Genomic DNA, 22,954 nt, shown 5'->3' with positions numbered 1-22,954 from the left:
AACTTTAGCTAACATTAGTTAGCTAGCAGCAACTGTATATCAATATCTTTCTCAGCTGGATAACTGGGGAAGAAAATATGATTATTTTGTATTCGTCGTATTAAGACTGAGAATAAGAATATCATTTTAATTTAATTTTCTGTCCACGGGAAAGAAAACTACAGTTTCGGCAGTGCAGTGTACCTTAAGCCAGCTAGTTTCATGTAAGCTAGTTAGCCAGATAGTTTACTGGTTTACCTTAAGCTAGTTAGACTATGACAGTGTATTAGAAAAAAATAAAAAATACTGACCTGGAGTAGGGGGGTAATATTTCGAGAAAAAACTTCTGAGAATAAAGTCGCAAATTTGCGTGAAAAAACCTTTTGTATACAGTCTATGGAAAAAACTCACAAATTTGCGAGAAAAAAACGCTTCACTTTGCAACACTGGAGAGAAATCGTTTGTGCATTATGCTGCCGTGGAAGAACCAGGCGGGGAGCTCCTCTGAAATGATGCCAACGCGGAAGTAACTTAAAACTGCATTCTATCAAAAGGCCACCAGGGGGCGACCGTTTTGGTGTCAAAAGGACTTCCGTCTCTATACAAGTCAATGGAGAATTCACCAACTTCTCACTTGATTTCTAACCTCAGTAAACGTTTTCAAAATGTGTTTATGGTCTCAATCGCTACTTTAAAGCCTTCTTCAATGCAGTATGGTGTTCATTTGTGAAATTTTGGCCTCCCTGATTTTATATTTGACGATAAAGCAGGGTATGCATTAGGGCGTGGCTACATCGTGATTGAAAGGTTGATTGTTTCACAGGTTGACAAGGAGGGCACCTCATGCCCCTCCTGATGCCCATATAAGTAGAATCCGTGTTTTTATTTTTCCCGGCATGCACCTGCAATTTTCAAGATGGCGCTGCTCAGATCCGATACTATTGGCTTCCGAGCAGCAGTCCACAAACCAATGGGTGTCACGGATGTTACGTCCATTTCTTATATAGTTTATGGGAAGAACTGATCTAACTGTGCTTTTCAGTTGGGTTTAGCAATAAGGAGATACTTATGTAACTGAGTACGACGGCGTATATGTAAAAAAAAAAAATAATAATAATAATAATACTGACCTGGAGGGGGGGGGGGGGGAAATTTCAAGAAAAAAACCCAGAATTTCTGAGATACAATTTCTGCTCATATGTGATAGGTTGATTTTATAAAAATGTTTGTTTGTACCAAATTCATAATGCTATAAATGTAAATATACTTTTCATATTTCATAAAGGGTTAAAATGGTTAAAAACGAGGTTAAACGGTTGAATATACAAGATTGGTTGATCTGTAGTTTGTTGATATTTCCCCTTTTTCAGGGTGTAACACATACACTCACCTTCGTTCTATCCTTCAAAATAAGACCACATCTTCACTGTGAATGCTGAACCGGAATAAGCATTAATTGACTCTAACCATGTGTTTGTTATCTTAGCCCAGAATCACCATGTCATCCTAAGCATTTGGACTTTAAAAATACATTACAAGAAAACCCATACAATGTCAGAGAATATACGAGTTTATTTCTCATAAATTTGAAGGAGTAAAACGGAAGTGAGTGTATGTGGATATGCTGCGATTGACGTGTGATCAGAAAAGTTCAAGCAGCGGAGCCTCTGTGTTTTTATTTTATAACCTACTTAAATTAATTAATTTATTAGGATAAAACCCTTGAGAGATGAACCATCTCTCTTTGGTCCGAGCATACAACCCAAACAGAAAGCAAACGCAAAACAACAATAAACAATCCTACAGACATACTACAACTATAACAACCCACAACAACACACAAACATTAGAACAATGAGTACATAAATAAATAAACAAACAGACAAATGGCAAGATGCTGGCCTAGCAAGCTATAATGAGGGGAACATTAACATAATATAAGTACAGTATATCATATATTATATATGTGTTTATTATCATCTGATCACCTATTTAAGTATAACGCTCGGTTACACAAGTATCTCCTTTTTGTTAAACCCATAATGCACGACTTCTCTCCAGTGATGTGATTGCTTGGCAGAATAAAACACCTTTTTTTCCGAGTTTGTTTTTTCTCGCAAATTTGTGAGTTTTTTTTCTTGCAAATTTGCGAAATTAATCTCAGAAATTCTGAGTTTTTTACTCGAAATATTCATATTCATCATTCAGCTGTTGAAGTGGTTGCTTGTTGGGCTCGCCTTATTAGTTTAAGCATGTTGTTCTCATATAGGCCATTTATGATGGAGCTAATGTTATTTAACATGACGTGTTGAGTTGGGATGTGAGTTGCATTCAGATTGGAGCATCAATGTAAGAGCTAGTATTTGTAGGGCTATGTCTATATATGGTGTCAAGTTTACTGTCTTCCATTTTTCTTTAGTATGTGTGTTGAGCCTGTACTTCAGCAGTGAGCTCATGTAAATCAATGGTCTAACTTATAGTAAACTCACTTTTTTTCAAATGGGAGGACGGGGGGAAATTCCTGTGTGGTCACCCCAGGGAACATATAGTGTTAATCCAGGGCTGGGCACACCCAATATTATATATGCTCTAATGCCTCAGGTCTATACCCTCAGGGTAAAAGTCAACTCTAAGCATGCAGACTGTCAGTGAAGACCAGTAGTGCTCTTCTGTCAGGTAGAGTCACTGTATCATTTTATTCAGAATTGATTTTCTTCCTTTTACATGCTGTCTAACTAAACTGTACACACTGTTAATATCCTTACTTTCTGCTATAGTGTGCACTATTGTTTTCACCAGTGACCCACTAACTGCACACCCCATTCATGTTGCGCTTTTATTCTGAAATGACTTCAGCTGTGAAGTGACTCCCGGAAGTTTTTGTTTCCTCACCTGTCACTTCTGACACGGTGCGAGTGTCCAGCCTCGTCTCTTTGTTTTTCTCCGAGAAACGACTCTTCTTCTCTTAAGAATAAATGATAATCCCGTGTGGCCACTAGAGACTTAACTGAGGACAGCATCTAAACACGGTTAGTAAAAGTCGATGGTAAAAAATGAATAAGGACTGCTTTTGCTTCGCCTAGCCTCAAATAGCCAGAAGACGTTAGCAAAGCGCTAGCTAACAGTTATCATCATAACAGATCGATTTCGACCACTGTAGCAGCTGATATATATGTTTTGTTTCTCTACGCCATTGTCTACTGGTAGTGTTATTCATCCTGCTATCTATCGTACAACTGCCTGCCAGTGTGTTTTATCGGTTGTCAACAAAGCTCACGGAAGCTAACATAACGTTAGCATCGTATATAAACGAGATTTATTGATTGTTTACATCTCGATTATGGCAGCTTTTCGTTGCCTCGTTGTACTAGTTTAGATATACTACTGATGTCATAACTCTGTTATCTGTTAGGTCGTCTATTTTTATCGACGGGGGTCTATTATAATGACGCTGTTCTCCTGTCTTGTTTTGGACTCACGCTGACTTTCGTTTTTAAGTCCTGTCTGGGGTCACTTTCGATTTCATGCCGTCTTTTTAAGTCCTTTAAAGTTTGCGGCTCTGGGTTAGAGTTGTTTAGGTTTATCTCCACATTATGTATCTGTCAACCTGTTTAGGTGAAAGTCATTATTTATAAAAGCTTCGGTCCCCCGCTGTTAAAAAACTTGGCTCATTGGTGTTTGCTGCATCATTGCATGCTGACATCATCAACCAGCGTTAGCTGTACTGTCTCTGCTGCCCAGCGAAACAGAAAGAGTCCAGGACACTGTGGTGTTTAGGAAATGTCTGTTTCACCTTGGTCTGTTAGACTGCATAAAACTGTTAATTGAGTGAATTTGGACTGTGTCATATCTCTACTACAACAGGGCAGGTCACTCAGGTCAGTGTGAGTCTTTTCTTCTCTGCACCTTGCACCATCAAAGTTCACAACTGTAAAACAGTTCATATTTTCCTCACATTGTCTGTTTTTATATCTTCTCTTATTCAGTACTCCATGTATATGATTGTAGGGCACACAGCCATAGGGCCAAAATCATTGTGCACAGAACCTTTTCCATAATATACTATACTATATTAACTATTAGCTGAATTGTTACATTGTTGTTTATTCCATGGAATATATTGTTCAGATAAGCCATAGAGCTAAGGTTTGGTGGAGATTGAATCAACTCTACATAAGTAAAACAATGTGTTATTGCAGGCTTGGCCTGATGGTGGCGGTACTGAGTCCATCCATGTGTGGCCTGATGTGCCGGGCCTGTCTCAATCAGTATAGTCACATCCAGAATTAACTAGACTTTTTGCTAAACTCTGTCTTACATTAAGTTATGATGAAATAAAACAAACCTGTCCAACAGATAGTTAAGCTCATGACACAGTTACACCTGGTCCTTTAAAATTAGGGGACATAAAAAAAGTCCACAATTTGTAAACCCCCTCAAATTAAAGCTGAAACTCTCCCTCGTTGTCAGTTTCCTATCAAATCCAGACTAACAAAAAACTAATTGTTATCATCCTACTATTCATGGACTATTTTTTATTTTTACGCATCTTTACAAAACTTAATTTGTCACAGCCAAACTGATTTGGTTTTCAAAGTATCACTGCAACACACCTCCCCCTCATTAAACTTAAGTCTGATCAAACTCAACCTAAAGCCATTTTATGAATTTTTTGCATGGGTTGTTCAAAATACCTCAACTCTTGTAGTTATTTCCTGGTGAAAAAGTCTCTTGTACACAGGAAGTGATACATTGTACATTTCCTGCAACTGTGATTTGTACGTTAGAAATAGAGGACTGTCCCTTAGTGAGCATGAGCAGAGTGAGAGGAGGATCTCTACAGAAATGTAAAATGTCATCAATAAGACAAAGTTACAGCATTGGAACAGTGTTTGATTGTAGAGTAATCTGTAATATGCAGTACAAAGCACTGGACACCTGTTACCCAGGGTGTCCTTAAAATGTGTTGATCAAGTGTAATAATAAGACTTTTTCTGAAAATATTTTCATTAAATTCCAGTCAGCAACCATTATCTATCTTATCTTTATGTAATCCCCAGGTCTTCTATCTGCTACAGAGTAGGCCTGTGCAGGCATGGAGCCCCTGGCAGTGGATGATGACATTTGCATCCTTAAACATGAGACGGCTTACACCGCTACCGGGGAGAGCCCCGTATCGGTGTGTGCCGGCGATGAATCTGTTGCTTCCCACTTCGCCCTGGTCACAGCATATGAGGACATCAAGAAAAGGCTGCGAGACACAGAACGAGAGAATACCTTGCTGAGGAAGAGGGTGAAGCAGCTGGAGGATAAGGTATAGATGTAAACAGTGGTGATGATGAGAGAGAGGTAAGGAGAAGATAGAAGAGAGAGACAACAGTTTGAGAGGAATGAATCAAAAGTAATATATTGCTTACTCAGATTATTCAGATGGCTTAACAGCCAGAGAGCAATATTTAGAAAGGGAGAGCTATAAACAGAGATGAATGAAAACATATTTTTCTCTTTTTCTAGGACATGAGAATTATGGACAAACACAAAATTGAGCAAATTCAACATTACACTGCAAAATGTTTGCCTCCAGTCCGGGGAGAGTCTGCATGCCAGCCTCATTAATATCATTGGCCTATAGTCAAACCTATAAAATAATGAGAAATAAATCTGCACTGTCTAAAACAGAGAGGAGGTCTGGAAAAGTATGGCATTACCAAACAATGTGTTGGAGCACCACACACAGGGGGAGAAGACTCCCCAAATTGGATTTAAAAAACAAAGGATCCAGTAAAATTCAGAGGGACTTATTAAAACAACAAGTGTCTTAAGTGACGGAAGGCCAAAGTGAAAATGCTGCACAACGTGTGGGCAGAGTTGCCTCTCTAGAAGTGACTAATCTCTTTATCAGCTCCGGTTTTATCTGCTGCAGCATTGGCCCTGTGAAGATAGGATGTGGTGGGAGGAGAGTAACTTCCGGCCACAAATATTTAAATTAAATGAAATTGGTCTCTCTACTCATATCACTCGTGTTTATTTTCAACTACTTTCTATGCATGTGCTATTCTGTCACTGCTATAGCTATTCAGGCCAGATGCACCTCCATCAGAAGGTCCCCAATATGTGAACAAGGCTTTCAGTGCTTACCGAGGTATCTACATAGAAAAGGAGGACCTGCAGCTGGAGCTTAACAAACTGGTGCGTTTACTGATTGATTTTAAACTTAAAGGAACTGACACTAAAGTTCAAGTGTGTTGCAAACCTTATAATAATGCAAATGAACGTCTAACCTGACTGTTTTATCTGTTTCTAATTCTCGATTTTCATTTCAAATAAAAACTCAAGTACTACACAAACACAGCACAGGTGCACCTGTCTTTCATGGGACATAGTTGTTGTTTGCTGCATTGGGATGAATCCTTCATTCTCCTCCCCCTGTACCTCACCGTCTGCCCTCTTTTTTTTCTGTCAGAAAAAGGAGAAGAGTGAGAGTGAGAGGTTGCTGACAGAGCAGCTTCAGCACAAAGAGTTGGAGCTGCTTCAGCTGAAGACAGAGATGGAGACCAGCCAAGGTCAGTGAGGCAAAGCCAATAATACTCTACTTTGAAAAGTCTGAAGTATGACATGTAAAGCCAGTGGTGGAATGTAACTAATCACATTTACTTAAGCTCCGTATGTCAGGGTGCTTGGATTTTACTTGAGTACTTCCATTTTATGCTACTTTATACAGTACTTACGGAAATGTGAGTTTTCCTGCATCACATTTATTTGACAGTTATAGTTACTAGTTACTCTCAAATAGAGATTTTACATATAAAACCTGTGATCATTTACAAAATATGATGATTTATGTAGATTAACCTTCCCAAAAGTGTAGAAATTAGTTTAATTTTGCTCCACCTCGACCTGGCACAGCTTTAAATTCTGCTAACACATACATGCTAATAATAATCTGATATAAATATGTCATATATTTGGATTATGTAGTTCTACGAAAAGTATTTGAACTTTACATTTATTCTCTCACCGACAATACCAATTTCTTTTTATTGTGTGTCCAGTGATGAAGAGCCTGAACAGCCCTCAGGACTACTGGCAGGTGGACAGGGTCAGCACTGAGTTAAAGATCCACAAACTTCAGGAGGAGCTGGAGAGGGTGACACTGGAGAACAGCAGACAGCTGGAGAGAAGTGGGGTAAGGGTGGGGACAAAGAGTTAGAGAGAGGCAGGGGAAGATAATGACAAAAGGAGGGCAGAGGAAAGAAGGGGGAGATAAGAGGAGCTGGAGAGAGCAGCACTGACAAACAGTGCATTCTTGGAAAGGTGTGGCGTAACAAGAAGAGGAGAAAACAGTGGAGGAGGTGTTAGGGCAGAGCGAGACAGGGTGACACTGGGAACCATAGAAACAATCATTTCTTAAGGAGAGCACAGAGAGATATGGGTTTAAGGGGAGCAGAAGAATCCTGAGCTATGTTATAATTAATAACCATGAAAATACAACTTCAGACAACACGTCCACTCTCTATCTGTCATAACTTGACTCTGTTTTAGGAGGAACTCCACGGCCTTAACGGACCAGACATGGACCAGACCTGTGACGTAAAGTATAAAGCAAGGTATAGTGTTTATGAATATCATGGTACAGTGGCTGCCAATTCCATGCTCAGCCTTCATTTCAGTGACCTTAAAGGTAGAGTCAGTCATTTTGGAGAAAGATTGTTGATATTTGAACCAAGCTCTCAAACAACTACACCCCTCCCTTCGTGCCCCACCCATTGCCAAGGGAACGACTAAAAGAGAAATATGGCAGAATCCTGAGCGATGTGTCAGCTGTAGAATCACCTGTGTTCCTTTCACACTTTATCACCAGTGGAGGAAAAAAATGTGTCTTATGTAAAGCAAGACAGTCCATCCACACTCTCCGCCTCTCTGCAGCTTCCCCCACTTCTCACTCAACCTGCGTTCAGCGTGTCTGTCCACAGAAGCAGCCGTCTGTCAGCTGCAGCTTCTGGCAAACTGAGAGGACAGCGGCCGGAGAAACTGTCCTCACCAGGCTGCCTGACAGCACAAACTTACCGAACAAAAATAGTTTGCATATTCTCTCCAAGGGAAGAAATCAACATTGTTCGTATTTATTTATTCATTGATACGGGTAATAAGTTAAAAACACTTTTACAGCAGGATATTTGTGTGATTTAAACAACTGCCTGCTCAGATTATACATTTTATAAAATGGAAGCGCATCTGTTACAACACATAAGGTATGGCCATGGCCTCTCACTCTTTCCAGACTACCCCCCAATTTGACAAAAAGTGTGTTGAACAAACTTTTTCCAGAATCACTGACTCTGCATTTAAGTCACAAAGCTAGTAAGCACTGTTGCAGTAGTAAATAAAGTAGTGACCCTTCAGTTGGTGATATACATGCAGTATACAAGTTAGAATTTATTCAACTAAATGTAGACTCCAAAGACCAGAGGTTTTGAGACAAGTGGGACAAATGTTATATCAGCGACTACACAGGTCTAATAGGTGTTTGGTTACATGAGATGTGATGTTGCCCTTACTGTGTATATTATATGGTCTCTCCCTGTGTGTGCAACATGGATTGTAGTTGTCTCCTTTGACCACTAGAGGAGGGTGCAGCTTTATACATTTTAACAGTCTGTGCAAAGCAGCCATTGATATGCATGGATATACATGTTATCCTCAGAGGCAACTAAACTTAATACATGGTCAACACTAGCTAAACCCTTAGAACTTGTGTGTTATAAATGGTTTAAATCTGCACTCCAGTGTTTTGGTATACAGTACAAAAGGTAAGTGGCATATAGAATCACCCTCTTCCTACTTTTTATATGAAGATTATCCCCAATAAATTAGTATCACCGTACATTTCATGAATAAAAATCTATTTGCGTTGTTTCACGTGTCAGCAGTTTTCACATGGTGTTTATTTTCACAGCACAAAAAGCTTTAGTTTTTTCCTCACAGTTTTTCCTCTTTAGCTTTTCTGCAGTTTCTGGCAGGTTTTTTAAGTTAAAGGCAAAGTGTTGATGAGATTTTGCATCTTAAGGTGAGGTGTAGATAGGACAGTTTGTAGGTGTTGCAGGTATCAAATACCACCATTTTTACTGTATGGTTGGCTTAGAATACAGATGATGACTCTGAGGTTTATCATTTTACACATCAATATAGTGTGTCCTTTCTGTCCAAAATCATAGTTTATGTGAAGCTCTGAATATAGGCTGAATGGGCTTTTATTATTTTTTATTATTATTGTTATTTATTATATTTTTTGTAATTTAAATGTTTATTCATTTCAACTGAATACAAAGCATGCTTAATACAAAAGTACAATAATGAATTCAGTCATTGAGAAAGTTGCAGAAAAAACAAAACAGATGCAAAATAAACCACAAAACAATCAACAAGTAGATAAAGAACAAACCAAAAAAAAAAGGGGGGGGGGTGCTGCTGTTACGTTATTATGCTCAACATCTGTTTATGTGTCAGCTAAGAAACAAACCATATAGCAAAATTAAAAATCAACATCAAATAATTCAGTGAAACTATGAGCCAGATAATGTGACACAGTTTGTGATTTGTGACAAATCCTGTCTGAAATGCTTTTAATATAATATTTAAATCAAATGTTGTGTGCATCTGTAGGGAGAGGAGCATGCAGCAGACGTACGACGCTCTGTGCTCTGAGGTCACCCGTCTCCATTCAGAGCTGAAGCACCAAACAGGCCTGATCAGGAAACTCAGGCCGTTGACCAGCGAGACAAGACAAGGTATTGTATTATCTCATCATCACAAGTCATTTCAACCTCAACTTCCATGTCTGCGTCAGTATAAATGATAACCCACCAGCACTGCTCCCCCACTGTCTTTTCACACCTCCCCCACTCACTATAATACCTGCGGCTTGTGGAGCATCCTGTCCCCCCTGTAACAGTTTCCTACAGATTACTCCTGAGATACACTAAGTGCTACCATGAAAGCTTTGCTCAGGTGTCCTATGGTATCCAGACTAGTATTAAAACCATTTTTTGTATTTATGTCTTTTTTATGATCATTTTTTGTATTCCAAAACATAATAATGGGTAAATGTTTCTTTTAGGTAAATGTCAAATGCATAAATATGATTATCACTGTGCTTCTGAATCTTATCCAACAATTGTATCTAACTAATATTTCACCTACCATTCAATAAGAAAAGTCTATACCCAGCTTAAAAAAATGTTCAGGTTAGTTATCATTCATATATAATATCATTTATATCTTTTTTTCTTCATAGCCAACCCAAATGAGTTAAATAGAAGTACAGACAACATATTTAACTTAACAAAACCAAGCTGACATTTTAAATTATGTCTCTTCAACATGGGTGTCAGGTAGCGTCAGATTTATGATTTACTTGAAGTTTAGCGTTCTTTACACAGGAACTAATGTGGCTAACATCAAACAAAAGGAGGGGGTTACTACTGCATCTCTTCAGTTAAGGAAGGCATTTCTAAAGAAGTACTACTTAGAAGATTTCTCCTGCTGCTCCTCGTTGCAATTTGTATAAGGGTGTGATAAGACTGCAGATATTATCGAATTACTCAAACACTTTGATAAAGGACATCATGAAATGGTCTGTCCCCCCCACCCTTACCTCTGTGATAATGTATTCTAGCCTAGGGGAGATTACTTTTGTTGTCTATTCCCCTCGGTGTGTCAGAAGAGGAGACCAGGAGGTGAAAATTAGAACGAAATATGGCAAGAAAATAAATCTTGGCCTATTTATTCCACTGAATAAGAGGGTAATCCTGTAACTTAGATGAGACAGTTGGAGAGAAATGGGGAAAGCATCAGTGGCAAAGAAAGGGAGAGTTAAAGAGGGAGGGGGAGGAGAGTGGGCTATGTATTTATTCAGTCATATTCTGCATCTGTATTCTTGTAATGTTCCTCCTTTGGAATCACTTTTATTCAAATCCTAGACTCAGGAGACCCTCTCATGGAAGAGTAGCAGGGAGGGATGGATGGAGAGAGGTAGGGGAAAAAGCGAGAGGAGATACTCTCATTTAAACTTTATTATTCGCTCAAGATGATGATTTAATAGCAAAGAAGCAAGCAAAATCTGTGTGTGTGTGTGTGTGTTTGTGAGTGTGTGTGTGTGAGAGAGAGAGGGACTGGGATATTTGATTTGTATTTGGCTATGCCTTGCATGAAATAAGCAGGGCTCTTTTTATGCATAGAGGTGTGTTTAATTAGATTTTGTTCTGGGGAGTTTTGTGTCATTATTTTGGATATTTCCTGACTCAGAGTCAGTGATTTTTACATGGTGCAGAGGTTTTATTGTACATAAAACCTCTATGGTGTGAAATGTTTACCTCACTTCTTTTATACTTTCCAGCATGTAGCCTTTTAGCTTAGAGATCAAAAGGCTTTGCTGAAGGCACCTTAGGATGTATTAATCTCTATAGAAAATATAAGTATAATCTATGTGCAAATAAGGACAAATAATAAATGCAGAGGTGCGGTAGTGGTGCCAACTATAAAAGTAGACCTCTTCCAGCTGTTGGAGGGGAGAGTAGATGGCTTCATTTTACAGACAGACCTGATGAATTAAACAAACAAATCATTTTTTCTCCTTCCACTTTATACATGTAAAAATGAAACTAAAATAATCTCATTCTCAGTCATACCAAGCTCACAAAATAAACCTTCCACTTAACTGAAAGTTTGTCACTTAATTTTACTGTTAAGTGATAGATAGTGGATGGTGGAAAATGCTATTTATTCTTGACATATAGCTGTTGTCAAGTTAACAACCATTATCAATATAAAAAAAATAACAAATCACTTTTAATTATATCCCACCCACTATATATCCCACTTTTGTGCCTCCATTATTTTGTCCACATTTGCAGATAAAGTAGACGTATTGCAAAGATAATGCTAAAAATCGTACCAGTGATATTTTTGAAGTTTTTTTTTTTTTAAATGACCAAATAAGCTACTCAGCCACCCAAGAACATCTAAATATAGTATGAAAATGTATGATAGTAAACAAAACAAGGAATTTGATAACATGGCTGTGGCTGTTAAAACCATGTTTGTATCATTCACACTGTCCTTCCTCTTCTATACATCCTCCCCCCCTCCTCCCTCTGTTTTTAGCTGCCTCAACAGTTCCAATCCAGTGTCTGGACGACGTGGAAAAAAACAACAACCACCCAGTTCCTCGGGCATCAGTGCCTCGCTCCCCTAGTGCCCCCCCACTCCCCTCGTGCTCTGGCCGCCCCTGTCCCCCATCAGGCACCCTGCTGCCGGACAGTCTGAAGGAGGACTGCTGGTACAATGGGCCCTGGCCCTCCCAGCACTGTTCCGGAGAGGCTCTGGTTAGGAATGACGCCTCTTCTGTCGTCCTGCCCCCGCCTCCCCTGAACCAGGCCTCCCTAGATGACAGTTCGAGGTCTTTCCCCAGCCCCCCCAAGCCCAGTGACGCCATGTTCTGGGAGGGACACTCCGCTGCATCCAACTCGTCATCCTCAATGGGAAACTGCAGTCCCAGGAGCCCTCCCAATACCGAGTGGGCCAAGCCCTATTGAGAGGAAGGATGGGAGGATAGATGATTAAAAAGAGAGTGTGTAATTGGATGGAAAATAAATGAATGGACAATTGAATGGACCTTCCAACCCTGCCACATAGCTACCACCTAACTTGCCTTAAGTTGATAAGACCACTCCTCTGGGTTGGACTAGACTGGACCTACTGGTTGTGGGAACTAAATGAGGTCAAAAGAGGCCTTTCCGAGGTAAAGACTCTGTGAACTCATTAATTTGGCATCTCTGCACACTGCACTGGTGAACATATTGGACTTTGCAGAGGAATAGAAGAGTTAATAGGAGAACTTAAGAGAATCAATAGTTTGTCCATGTGTATGTGTTCTTGTATGCACATGCATAAGTGTGCGCAAGCATGCATACAAGCAATTTAATTTCTGTGTGTGCATACAGTATATGCACATCAGAGTGTGCCTGTGTGTGCAGATCAGTGTGTGGGCATCTTTCACCCGCCTGTATCTGTATCTCGTCATAATAAACCTAATAGGGCTCAAAGGGCCTCTTTCTCCATTCACTGTGGCCAGTGATCACTGGGGCCACAGCTGGACACATAGTACTAGAATTTGTAAAACTGTACTCCCTCCAATGCAAGTCTTTTTACATTCGATCGCTGTAAAGTATACAAGGTATGTAGTCCCATGTTTGTCTCATGATCGTGTGAAGGAGATGTTTAGGTATGAGGAATTGATGTGTTTGTTTTTGTACTGTGATGGAGACAGACATACAGTAACTGTAGGATAATTGCAGATTTTTGTTCCAAACTTAAACTCTCACCAAATGAAGTATCCAACATAATTTTCTAAAAATTCTTTTTCATTAAGGTTTTACGGAATATTGTCAAAGTAGGCTGTCAATCTATATCTATGTGCTTACCAAATCATTTTTGAGAATGCAGTATCAGTGTTTGAGGAGATTGCATAATGAGTAGTGGGTGATCAGTTTAGTATAAAAAAAAAAAAAAAAAAAGTAATGCATTCTGAAATAAATCACTGCACCCTCACTGGCACCAAAAAAAGGTTCAACTGTTTACAATTTCACACAAAATTCCACGACTCAAGCAAGCCTCCTTAAACCTGCCTGTTATTCAATACTATCAGTGCTACTGTCATGATGTGTTTTCTTTTCTCAGTTGGAAAGGGACATATAGATGTAAGGCTGTGCATTGCTGGATGCTTTTTTTGTGGATTTTGTTTTTATTTGATGGACTCATGAAAAAGGCTTTGTACACTCCCCTGTAACATATTTAAACTGGAAACGTGATATGGTTTGGGGACATTTTAAATAATGGAAAATGTATCTAAACCCTGTACTGTGCCGATGTTAATCTGATACATTTGTTTTGCAGTATGAGGGAAACTGTTGTATGTCTAGGGAAGTTTCTCTTTTTTAAGAATCAGATGAGAATACACTGAAGGATGTACAAAATATAACACATTGTGAGTAGAATACAGGATTTTCAGAAGGAAGAATGTGCTGATGTGTATAAATGTTTATGGTGGGCTTCAGTACTCTACCAAACGCGGTTTTGCACTCCAAATCAGAGGTTTTGGTTAGATCTCTCCCACCCCCAAGATTTCCGATGTGTTTAAGAGCGGTCTGCGATGGTGACAATAAGTGTGTTAACCTGAAGAAATGTGAGCTGTGACTTGACAAAAAAGGTGCAAAAAGCACAAAGGCCCATGGTTGTTGTTGAAGAGACTGTTTTTCTCCCCATTTTTCTCCAGTTTGTTTCATAACTGTGGTCTTTTTTCTTTTTGTCTTGATTTTTAAGAAATATTATTTTACAGCAGTAGTTTCATACTTCTGTAAACGATTTGCAAACCAAAATGCAATGTACAGTAGATATGGATTATATTTTAGATTTACTGCACTTCAGACTGTTTGTAAATATGATCAATTAAACGAATGAAAGTGACTGCGTGAGGTTGCTCTGTGAATCTATTGATATTTTTTTAGCAATGAGCTTCTGTGGTTCACTTTAATAAACTGTAAGCTTTGGGATATGAAGCTAGTTTACAGTTGAAACCAGCAGCTTGAGTCCACATGCAGTACAGTTTTTACATTGAGATATAACACCAATTCCTGTGAATTACTGGCTGTGATGGAGACCGAAACAGTCAATCACAAAGCAGCTCTGCAAAGACTACTTATTAATGACCATTTCAATGCCAAACTTTTCCAGGTTACAACTGAAAATATGACAATCTACCGCTTCTCTTTTCTGTGCCATGACATTATGAGATCCTAGCAGTCGATGTGAAAATAACCTGTTGAACAGATGAAAAGATAATAATAGTTATTGTCAAATCCATCCTGTTTCACATATAACTATAGTTGTACAGTGTGCAGATAGGCATAATTGATTTAAGCTTAAAACTATAAGGGTGCGACACTGACATGTCATATGAAAGCACAAAACCATGAATCAGGTAAAGGGGTCCCCATCTCAGATATCAAATAAACCAAAATTACTTTTCATTGAAAACAACTGAATAAGTAAAGTGATCTGCCCTTCAAATTCCTTACTAATATTTACAATATTGGGGAAAAAGTACTTAGACTGTTCTTAGTGTGGTCTGACTTAAAGGCCAACAACTCAAAATTTGACAGTAATTAAAGATGATCTGCTGTCAGTGTTCTTACAATTGAAATATAGAAAAACTTTCAAATGGAAAATCTGTCACATATAACTAATTAAAACCCAAATATAGCAACCATTTTAATCAGAAAAGTATTGCAGTGACTAGCCACTTTCAAATTCGCTGCAGGTGAAACAAAGTGCAAATGCACTGCAGGCTCATTCAAATCAAAGATGCCTGAATGTGAAAGCTATTGTGACACATTCACAGCAAAAAGAATACAGCAGAAATACATCATTCATGTCACAAATTTACTGGAAAAGACCAAAGTTTATCTAAAGAATAGTGCATTCATAAGCATTTCATGTTTCATAGAATTTGACAGTGATATACTCTTTACTGCCACTGAATATTTACAATGTCACATTTATTTGCATGTGTCATACATGTTTCTGCTTGGTTAGAGGTTTCTTACATACAATGTACACATTTTTATGACATTCTTTTTCTTTATATGTTAACATAATCTTTCTTCTGCAAACACAATGATCCAAGCTGTGGAGCCAGGCAATAGCAACAAAGTACACTCATCATTACTGCATGTGCTGTCATTGCATGAACAATTTAATGACACTTATAACTGCACACCTAAGTGAAAGCACTACACTCTCATGAAGATTTCCCAGGTACAGCTACAGGTCAATGTCACATGATCAGTAAATGTCATGTAAGATAGATTGTATATTCCTGCTTTGATTACACTGCTGATTAAATTAAGTAAGTGAAGATCATTTGAATGTGACATTTGCAGTCCTCTGATGGACAATGCTTTGAAAAGTTGCAGAATATTTAAAAATATGCATTGTTTTTGATTAAATAACCACTCTTGAACACATAAGTAGGTTGTAGTCACACACCCCACAAACTTAAACCCATAGAGCGCAATAAGCGTGTGGCTTCATTAGTAATAAACTCTGCCAGATGACCTGCATGTATCCTGCATGACTTGATATTTGCTCTGGACTAAGCCTCATGCTCCACACCATGTGAGCCAAGTTATTGAAGTATCATCTGTTTGTTACATGCTGGCTGGGAGTTTTTGTTTCCTGTTCTTGCTTGGGATCCCCGTCCTCTGAAACTCCAGTTTCTCTTTGATGTATTCCTGCTTACACTCCTCGTAGAAGGCAGGATCCCTATAGCTGGTGGAAGACAGCAGGCACAATATTTATTTACAGAATGACTGCAGCCTGGTATGACTATCATTTTGATGGTGATCGTATGACTATTGAAACTTGAAAGATGAACAGTTATGAGTGTCAGTAAAGGTGGGAGAGTGCGGGTTCGCCCACCCAAAAGGTGTTGGTGGGATGACACGTGCAGTAACACATGGCGAGCCACCTTGCTAAGTGTTGCAGAAGAAACTGCAAAATACTCACTATTGTGTCAGACAATCCTTCATCAGTGAATTCTCTTCTCGACACTTGAACACCATGAGGAAACTGGATTCTTTGCAACAGTGGTTGAAGGCTGGAGGAGTGTGGCAGAGACAGGGAGAAATTAGCAGAAAAAGTGGAAGAAGTTCAACATGTACAACAGCTTCAAATATACATTTTATTAATGGAACCTGCTTCAAATCTATTAACAGCCTACCTTTAGCCTTAAATTATATGATCCTGAAGTACGAGCACAGACGAGGAAAGAAGCACCCACAAACTAAAGCAAGATGGGCCTCATCTTGGTAGTGTACCACAAGAAGGAACCTGGTTAGAGGTCACCTTGCCATGCTCTTATCAAACTGAAACCTATGTTTCCAAGGACAGAACCTAACTGTACTGGCCACAGAGTGGTTGTACCTGTGGTTACCCTTTTTCCACATCTGTGGCTCTGTAACAGTCAACCCATCACCCGCAAATATAGACGTGTGTGCCCTCTGTGAATTAAATATAGGTTATGCTTCACTGATCACAGTGCCCTCAGTTAATAACAATAACTATGCCAGAAAAAGAAGTCTTTCCGGATATCACAGCCCCCTTCGAGAACATTGCTATACTTTTTATGTTATTATTGTCTTTAACGTATAAAATGAAGCTGAAAGTTAAAAGATCACACCTTCTGACAATCCTTACAGACTGGATATATTCTGCAATCTATTATAACAGGGTTGTAAAGATATTTATTACATAGTGATATTTAAATAGAGGCACAAAGAGGATAAGTTAAAACTAATGTTCACACCATCTGAAATAATGGTGAAAGTTCAATTTAACAGCCCGCAATTTTAAACCAATTGAAAAATGTTGAACTTTTATTAAACATTTGAGAAAGACTTTCTCAGTTTGACCCATTCAAGTCACTCTCTTCTACTATCAGATGCAACCATTGGTCAATTAACCGATTAGCTGTCAAATACTCTATTTTTGATAGTCGACTAATCCAGTATTTTCAGGTTTCTTTAGTATTCTATGACAGTAAACGGAATATCTGGGTTGTGGACATTTGAGGACATCATGTTGTGCGTAAGGAAACGGTGACAGATTCATCGATAATGAAAATAATAGTCTGTTGCAAATTGTTAGTTACAGAGGAAACACAACTTGGAAAACAAGGTGAGCACTTAATCTATTGAATGTCATTTGCTATAAAAATGAAAAGACGGGCAACCGGTCTTCCATAAGGAGGCCTCAGTGACATTGTGCCCTGGCTAGTGGTGTATCCCTGATTAAACGTGCAAGGTCCTCATTGTAGACAAGCTGTTGAAGACTGAGTATTCACCTTATTAGCAAGCTCTTTCTCAAGGCTTTAATTAAAAGCACTGCCCTTCTATCTCCTCTCCAAACATCTGACATCATAATTACCTTTATCAGTAACATCAGTATGGTTATCACACAGACACTTTCATCAGGATGCAGAAGTGAAAAAAAGCAACTGCAAAACCAATTTAGAGAAGCAGAACAGTGCGACTAATCTAATCAACAAACGCCTCATCTCTGTCCCGTGGTGCTAATAGAGGCTACAGAGGGTTGCCTTCCTGATCACACATCAGTAGCGACACTAAAGACGAATATATGATGCTGGCTTTATGTCAGAAGAGGCCCTTTTAAAGAAAAGTGTGATGCCACCTTCACTTTGGATGGATATGTTTACCATTTTAAAGATGCAGAAGTGTATTTTGGCAGTTAGAAGAAAGCAGAAGCAAGAGGCTTAAACGCTTAGGGGAGATTTGGACCTCAAGAGGAAGGTATGTTTGATTCTCTAACACATAATTCATCATAACAGCAAATAAATATCATGTATGCATTTCTAAGCAATTAAATGAATGAAACAATAACTTAAAGCATGTCATAGATGACGGGAAAATTATTTTTTCTTCTTCAGTACCGTGTTTGGAACCAAACACGGGCCCGACGAATCCAATCCACAACCAATTAGTTTTCATATGGCATCTTCTGCTGCAAATCAAAGCCCTGTCAAAACGTGAGCGGACTCAATGTGAAAGTGATTGCTAATTGACTACGTAGGCTGTTCAAAGTGGTTTGGCATCGAAAGACGTGCAAGTACTCACATCAATCATCAGCGCGATAGGAAAAGTCACATCAAGCAAAATACAAAACTACAAAAGGAGTTGCGAGCAGGTCAGTAACACTTGGCTGCAACCTACAACAAAGCCTGTGATACAGTACACAAACGTGGGGTGTTTGGAGCCACATATGCAGAGATAGATAACACAGGAAAACATGGTTGTAGATTGTGCTTTTTTACTTTTCTTTGTAAAACACTGTTGTAGACACACATGTGGGAGCCCAGCGTAGACACAAACATACAGCGTGATAGATGATATAGGGTGGAGGATGGAGGTGTGAAAATGAGTGGGACGAGAAGCTAGTGATGTGAGAGGGGGGTTTCCACTACCCACACACAGCCACTGTCTGTCCCATCACCTCGGGAGGGAGGCATGTGCATCGTGAGCAGTGCACTACTGGCTCATCAGATTTCTAAAAACCACATAACCTAGTCACTATCTGGCTCATGTGTTGCCGCAGTAGACGGGGCATACGTGAGCAAAAAACTGCAGCCACGATTTCCATACAGATGAAGTGGCACCTGCTGTCATGTTGGCTGGCATGCTCCTCAATTCAGAGAACGTAAGTGGACCCGAACAGCAGGTGTTCGCGGTGGCAGGAAACAGTTGAGCCAACGAGAGTCAAAAGTTCAGGCACAGGAACAAAAAGATTAAGAAGAAACTCCTTGGAAGAGACAGATCACATAAACTTTGATGCAAACAAACAAAGTGTTGCAGATGTGACACCATCGACTGGAAGGTACTATCTGAATAATAATTATAACGTCAAATGCCTTCACAGTCCATGTTTAGTGTTCCCATACTGAGAGTGAGGCTTTTATAGCTAACATACTGTTTAACTTTAATTATTTAGTTTTACAACCTTTCAAAGAGTTAGTTTTACATTTCTTCTTCATCAAGCAGTTTTGATGCAGACTGTAAAACTAAACAAAGGGGTGATGGTAATAAGCTAAAGTGAAGTTTCACTATAATGAGAAGTAAATATTACAGATTCATATGTCTAGAAAAATCTGAATGGAGGATTAATCATCCTTTCATACTTCAATAACATGCAAACTGCCCACTCTGCACTGCTCACAGTATAATACGACTTATAATATATAATACTTTGGTAGTGCAAGCTCTGAACCTTATAATGGACACATAGTATTGAGTTCAATTTCATTTTTGACTTTTTCTTAAACTTTGTTCTCCTTGAATATGCAAGGACTGAATTTGGGTTGGTGCAAAGTTGAATTTCCACTATAAATTCCACACAATAAAATGCATACAACTCTTTAGCCCACAGAGGGCTCACAAGCTTGCATTAAAAAAAAGGTTGGTGAATTGAGCTAAATAATGGATATCAAGACATATAAAAAGAGGAATCGTGCTTTACGGCCTTTGCTGTTGTATATAATGTGTGTCAGAAGTTTGGTCCCAGTACAGCTTTCATAATAAACCCAAACATCTGTCAGAGTAGGAATAGCACAGGTGGAATTAACATTAATGATGGCTGCATTGCATTTAGGTAAGTCAGTTCCAGGACTCTGCTATTGTTCATGCCAACTCACTGACATGTCTTATTGAGACAACTGGTGAATTCATGAAATGGTGCAACCATTAATGTTACCATTTACACCTGTGCTTTTCCTGCTTTATGAAGTCAAAATGTGTGCAGTGAAAAGGGTCTATAAAGACTCATTACTGTAGAGCTATATACTCAATTATCAGTTCATTATGTACACCATGCCAAGATTAATGCAGTCTAATACAGCAGCCCTGTGATAAATGCTACCTTCATTAAGGTTTGTTCAAACTGTTTCAGAGAGGTGTTCATTCAACTTAAGAGTAATGTTGGAGCCTGTAGGTTGTGATCAGTGTTGAAAGTGGCTGGTGGATTCTAAACTCTACTAACCATTCATATTTTTTACCAGCAGCCACCATTTTTTAATTGCACTTTTGCGTGTAACAAACTTTAGTATAATTTTTGTTTAGCACAAATCTTTTCCCCAAAAAACATATTCATTTTAATATTGGGTTGAGCAAATCACCAGCATGTTACAGCAGATATTGACTTTCTGACTTATTTTTATTAAGTATAAATTTTAGTATTTATTTAGTAATATTTTATTTAGACTTTGGACTTGTCGTAGCAGGAAAAGCACATGTGCAATTAATTTAATTAACGATTGCTCAGTTCTATGAAGTGCTTCAGTGCATCACTCCAGTGAGGCAGCATGCACAGTACCAACACTCAGCAAGTGGCTCAGCTAAACTCAATGCAGTCACAGATGGATTACCACACAGGCAAAGTGTGTCAATAGTTTTTGGTAATAAAATCACATACAATTTGTTAAGGAATTTGAAACACTGACATACATATCAGATACATTTGTTATTTTACATATTCTATAATTAATTTATATTCAAATAAATTATTTGACTAATATAGTAATTATTCCAGCTCAGGAAGACTGGCTTTCGCTGCCAAGTGTAGTTTGCTGGAGCACTTTGTAACAGGAGGTAGGGTAAGGGTGTCATTTAAGAGGTTGAATGCAGTCAATATTGATGTTATTAACAAGACCTATGCTTTTTTTCTGCATGACATGCTATAAAACAGGTCTGTTTCCTCATATGCACAAATAAAATGATTTTTTAAAACACTGACTAAGAGTGTGCAGCCCTATAAATCTCCATACAATCAATAAAATTGCGTTGGATTTAACTGACAAATATGACAATCACACATACATTATTTAAGCTCACAATGGCTACAATTAAATATATGTATAGATCAAAAAGCTGTTTTTGTTCGGAGAGCTCTTTACTGTACAAGCAAACCAAGTTAAAAGCCTTCAGTTGGTCAGGTCCGTCAGGTCTGATAGTGAGATTGCTAGATAAAGGACAACATTTAGACAGTTATTCTATGCACTGTCACTATGGACATTCATTTTACTGGTGATGGTAACAGTGCAGCTAAGTTCCTTATGTGTAAAAAGCAGTATTTGGTCTCATTTATAAGTGTGTGTGTGTTTGTGGGGGGGGTTGCAAACATGATTTTTCATAAGGCCTCAAAAAGCTATAAACGGCCCTGCAAAGCCAGTGACACAAGGACACACACACACACACACACACACCTTCTACTTTCTCAGAACAGAGCACCCTGGCTTTCTCCCTCATCATTTTTGGGACGAGGACATCTTTCTCCACATGCCTCAGATGGACCTCCTCTGAAACGGCAGGGCAGAAAGAAAGTAAGAAAAAAAAGACATGCAGGTGAACCATAACAAACATGCTCACAATCACCTGTGAGCTTATCTGCAGTTTGTGCTTCATATCAGTTACCCTTTTTTATTCACATTAAAGACATCCATGCAGCATTTCAAGGCATATACAATGCTAACTTAAACTCGTTAAGGAAGGTGATGAACAGAGCAGCATACGGAGGACCGTTTCTTGACTTTTCGTTGAGATAGCAATTTGACTTAGCGTTAGCTAGCTACACGAGTGCACTTAACATTGACATTTCCTGAATGGAGTGAACAAAATAAATACAACCTAATACATCTACGTTGCAAGATAAATACATATCATGCAAGGAGTATCAAGCATTTAAGACGAAAGAGACGTTTAATACCAGTTTGGGCTGCTTCCATTGCGATGGCGTTTCTCAAAACACAGAACCAATGTGACCTAGCTTACGCAAACGCTCCAAACACTTCCGCTGACGTAATCAGTCGACGTAAGGAACTACAAATCCCAGAGCCACATGCGCATTTGTAGTCCCGTTGATAAACAGTACAGCACTGTTTCTGTCAATCTTTCAAATTCACGTCATAGATAGTAATGTAACTCTGTGGTCAATTTAGTAGTTAACTGTAAAACTGAGTTTTCTGATGCGTTGTACTTGCAAAACAAAGACACAAAGAATACAAATTTACATAATAATTATAATACATTAATTATCATTTTCCTAAAGAATGTTACTTCATCCCATAGACATTCAACAATTTAGCCTAGGTAACCTGATAATGCTGTTTGGCACATTTCAGACTACACCAAATACATTAAAAACAAATAAATACATAAAAGGTCTGAAGGCATTTATTTGTCTCTGGCTCTGGGAAAGTGGGAAAAAACATACCCCAAAATTACTGTATTTCTGAATCTCCTTAATCAAATCATAGCCTACAAATTTAGGCTATTCTATGGGATATCCTTTTGAT

At 38.7% G+C, this 22,954-nt stretch overlaps 2 protein-coding genes across 3 annotated transcripts; one reads left to right on the top strand and one right to left on the bottom strand.

The window, feature by feature from the left end:
- The first annotated feature begins 2,892 nt into the window (after nt 1-2,892).
- On the top strand, nt 2,893-14,581 carry azi2 (5-azacytidine induced 2). Of its 2 annotated transcripts, XM_062422892.1 has the most exons (9): nt 2,893-3,008; nt 3,844-3,857; nt 5,040-5,293; nt 6,052-6,168; nt 6,443-6,542; nt 7,032-7,165; nt 7,522-7,586; nt 9,643-9,767; nt 12,142-14,581. In XM_062422892.1, the coding sequence occupies exons 3-9, from the start codon at nt 5,075-5,077 to the stop codon at nt 12,570-12,572; spliced, it is 1,191 nt and encodes a 396-aa protein (XP_062278876.1). In that variant the 5' UTR covers nt 2,893-3,008; nt 3,844-3,857; nt 5,040-5,074; the 3' UTR covers nt 12,573-14,581. The 2 variants fall into 2 exon arrangements, with proteins under 2 accessions (XP_062278876.1, XP_062278875.1); XM_062422891.1 differs by lacking the exon at nt 3,844-3,857.
- Nucleotides 14,582-15,317: 736 nt separating this feature from the next.
- Nucleotides 15,318-22,452, bottom strand: cmc1 (C-x(9)-C motif containing 1). The gene is made up of 4 exons (XM_062423087.1): nt 22,366-22,452; nt 21,866-21,958; nt 16,603-16,693; nt 15,318-16,365 (listed from the first exon to the last, which is right to left on the bottom strand). The coding sequence occupies exons 1-4, from the start codon at nt 22,382-22,384 to the stop codon at nt 16,245-16,247; spliced, it is 324 nt and encodes a 107-aa protein (XP_062279071.1). The 5' UTR covers nt 22,385-22,452; the 3' UTR covers nt 15,318-16,244.
- Between the last annotated feature and the right edge of the window lie 502 nt (nt 22,453-22,954).

This window comes from Scomber scombrus, chromosome 7, assembly GCF_963691925.1.
Source record: "Scomber scombrus chromosome 7, fScoSco1.1, whole genome shotgun sequence".
Taxonomy (NCBI): domain Eukaryota; kingdom Metazoa; phylum Chordata; class Actinopteri; order Scombriformes; family Scombridae; genus Scomber; species Scomber scombrus.
The sequence above is the reverse complement of the archived record's forward strand: the minus strand, read 5'-3'. Positions and strand labels throughout refer to the sequence as shown.

Coding starts and splice junctions, on each gene's coding strand:
- azi2 (XM_062422891.1), top strand. CDS start 5,075: ATGGAGCCCCTGGCAGTGGATGATGACATTTGCATCCTTAAACATGAG. Junction 5,294..6,051: donor TGAAGCAGCTGGAGGATAAG/GTATAGATGTAA, acceptor TCACTGCTATAG/CTATTCAGGCCAGATGCACC. Junction 7,166..7,521: donor GACAGCTGGAGAGAAGTGGG/GTAAGGGTGGGG, acceptor ACTCTGTTTTAG/GAGGAACTCCACGGCCTTAA.
- cmc1 (XM_062423087.1), bottom strand. Junction 16,694..21,865: donor CTGTTCTGAGAAAGTAGAAG/GTGTGTGTGTGT, acceptor ACACTCCTCCAG/CCTTCAACCACTGTTGCAAA. Junction 16,366..16,602: donor AAGGATTGTCTGACACAATA/GTGAGTATTTTG, acceptor GTCTTCCACCAG/CTATAGGGATCCTGCCTTCT.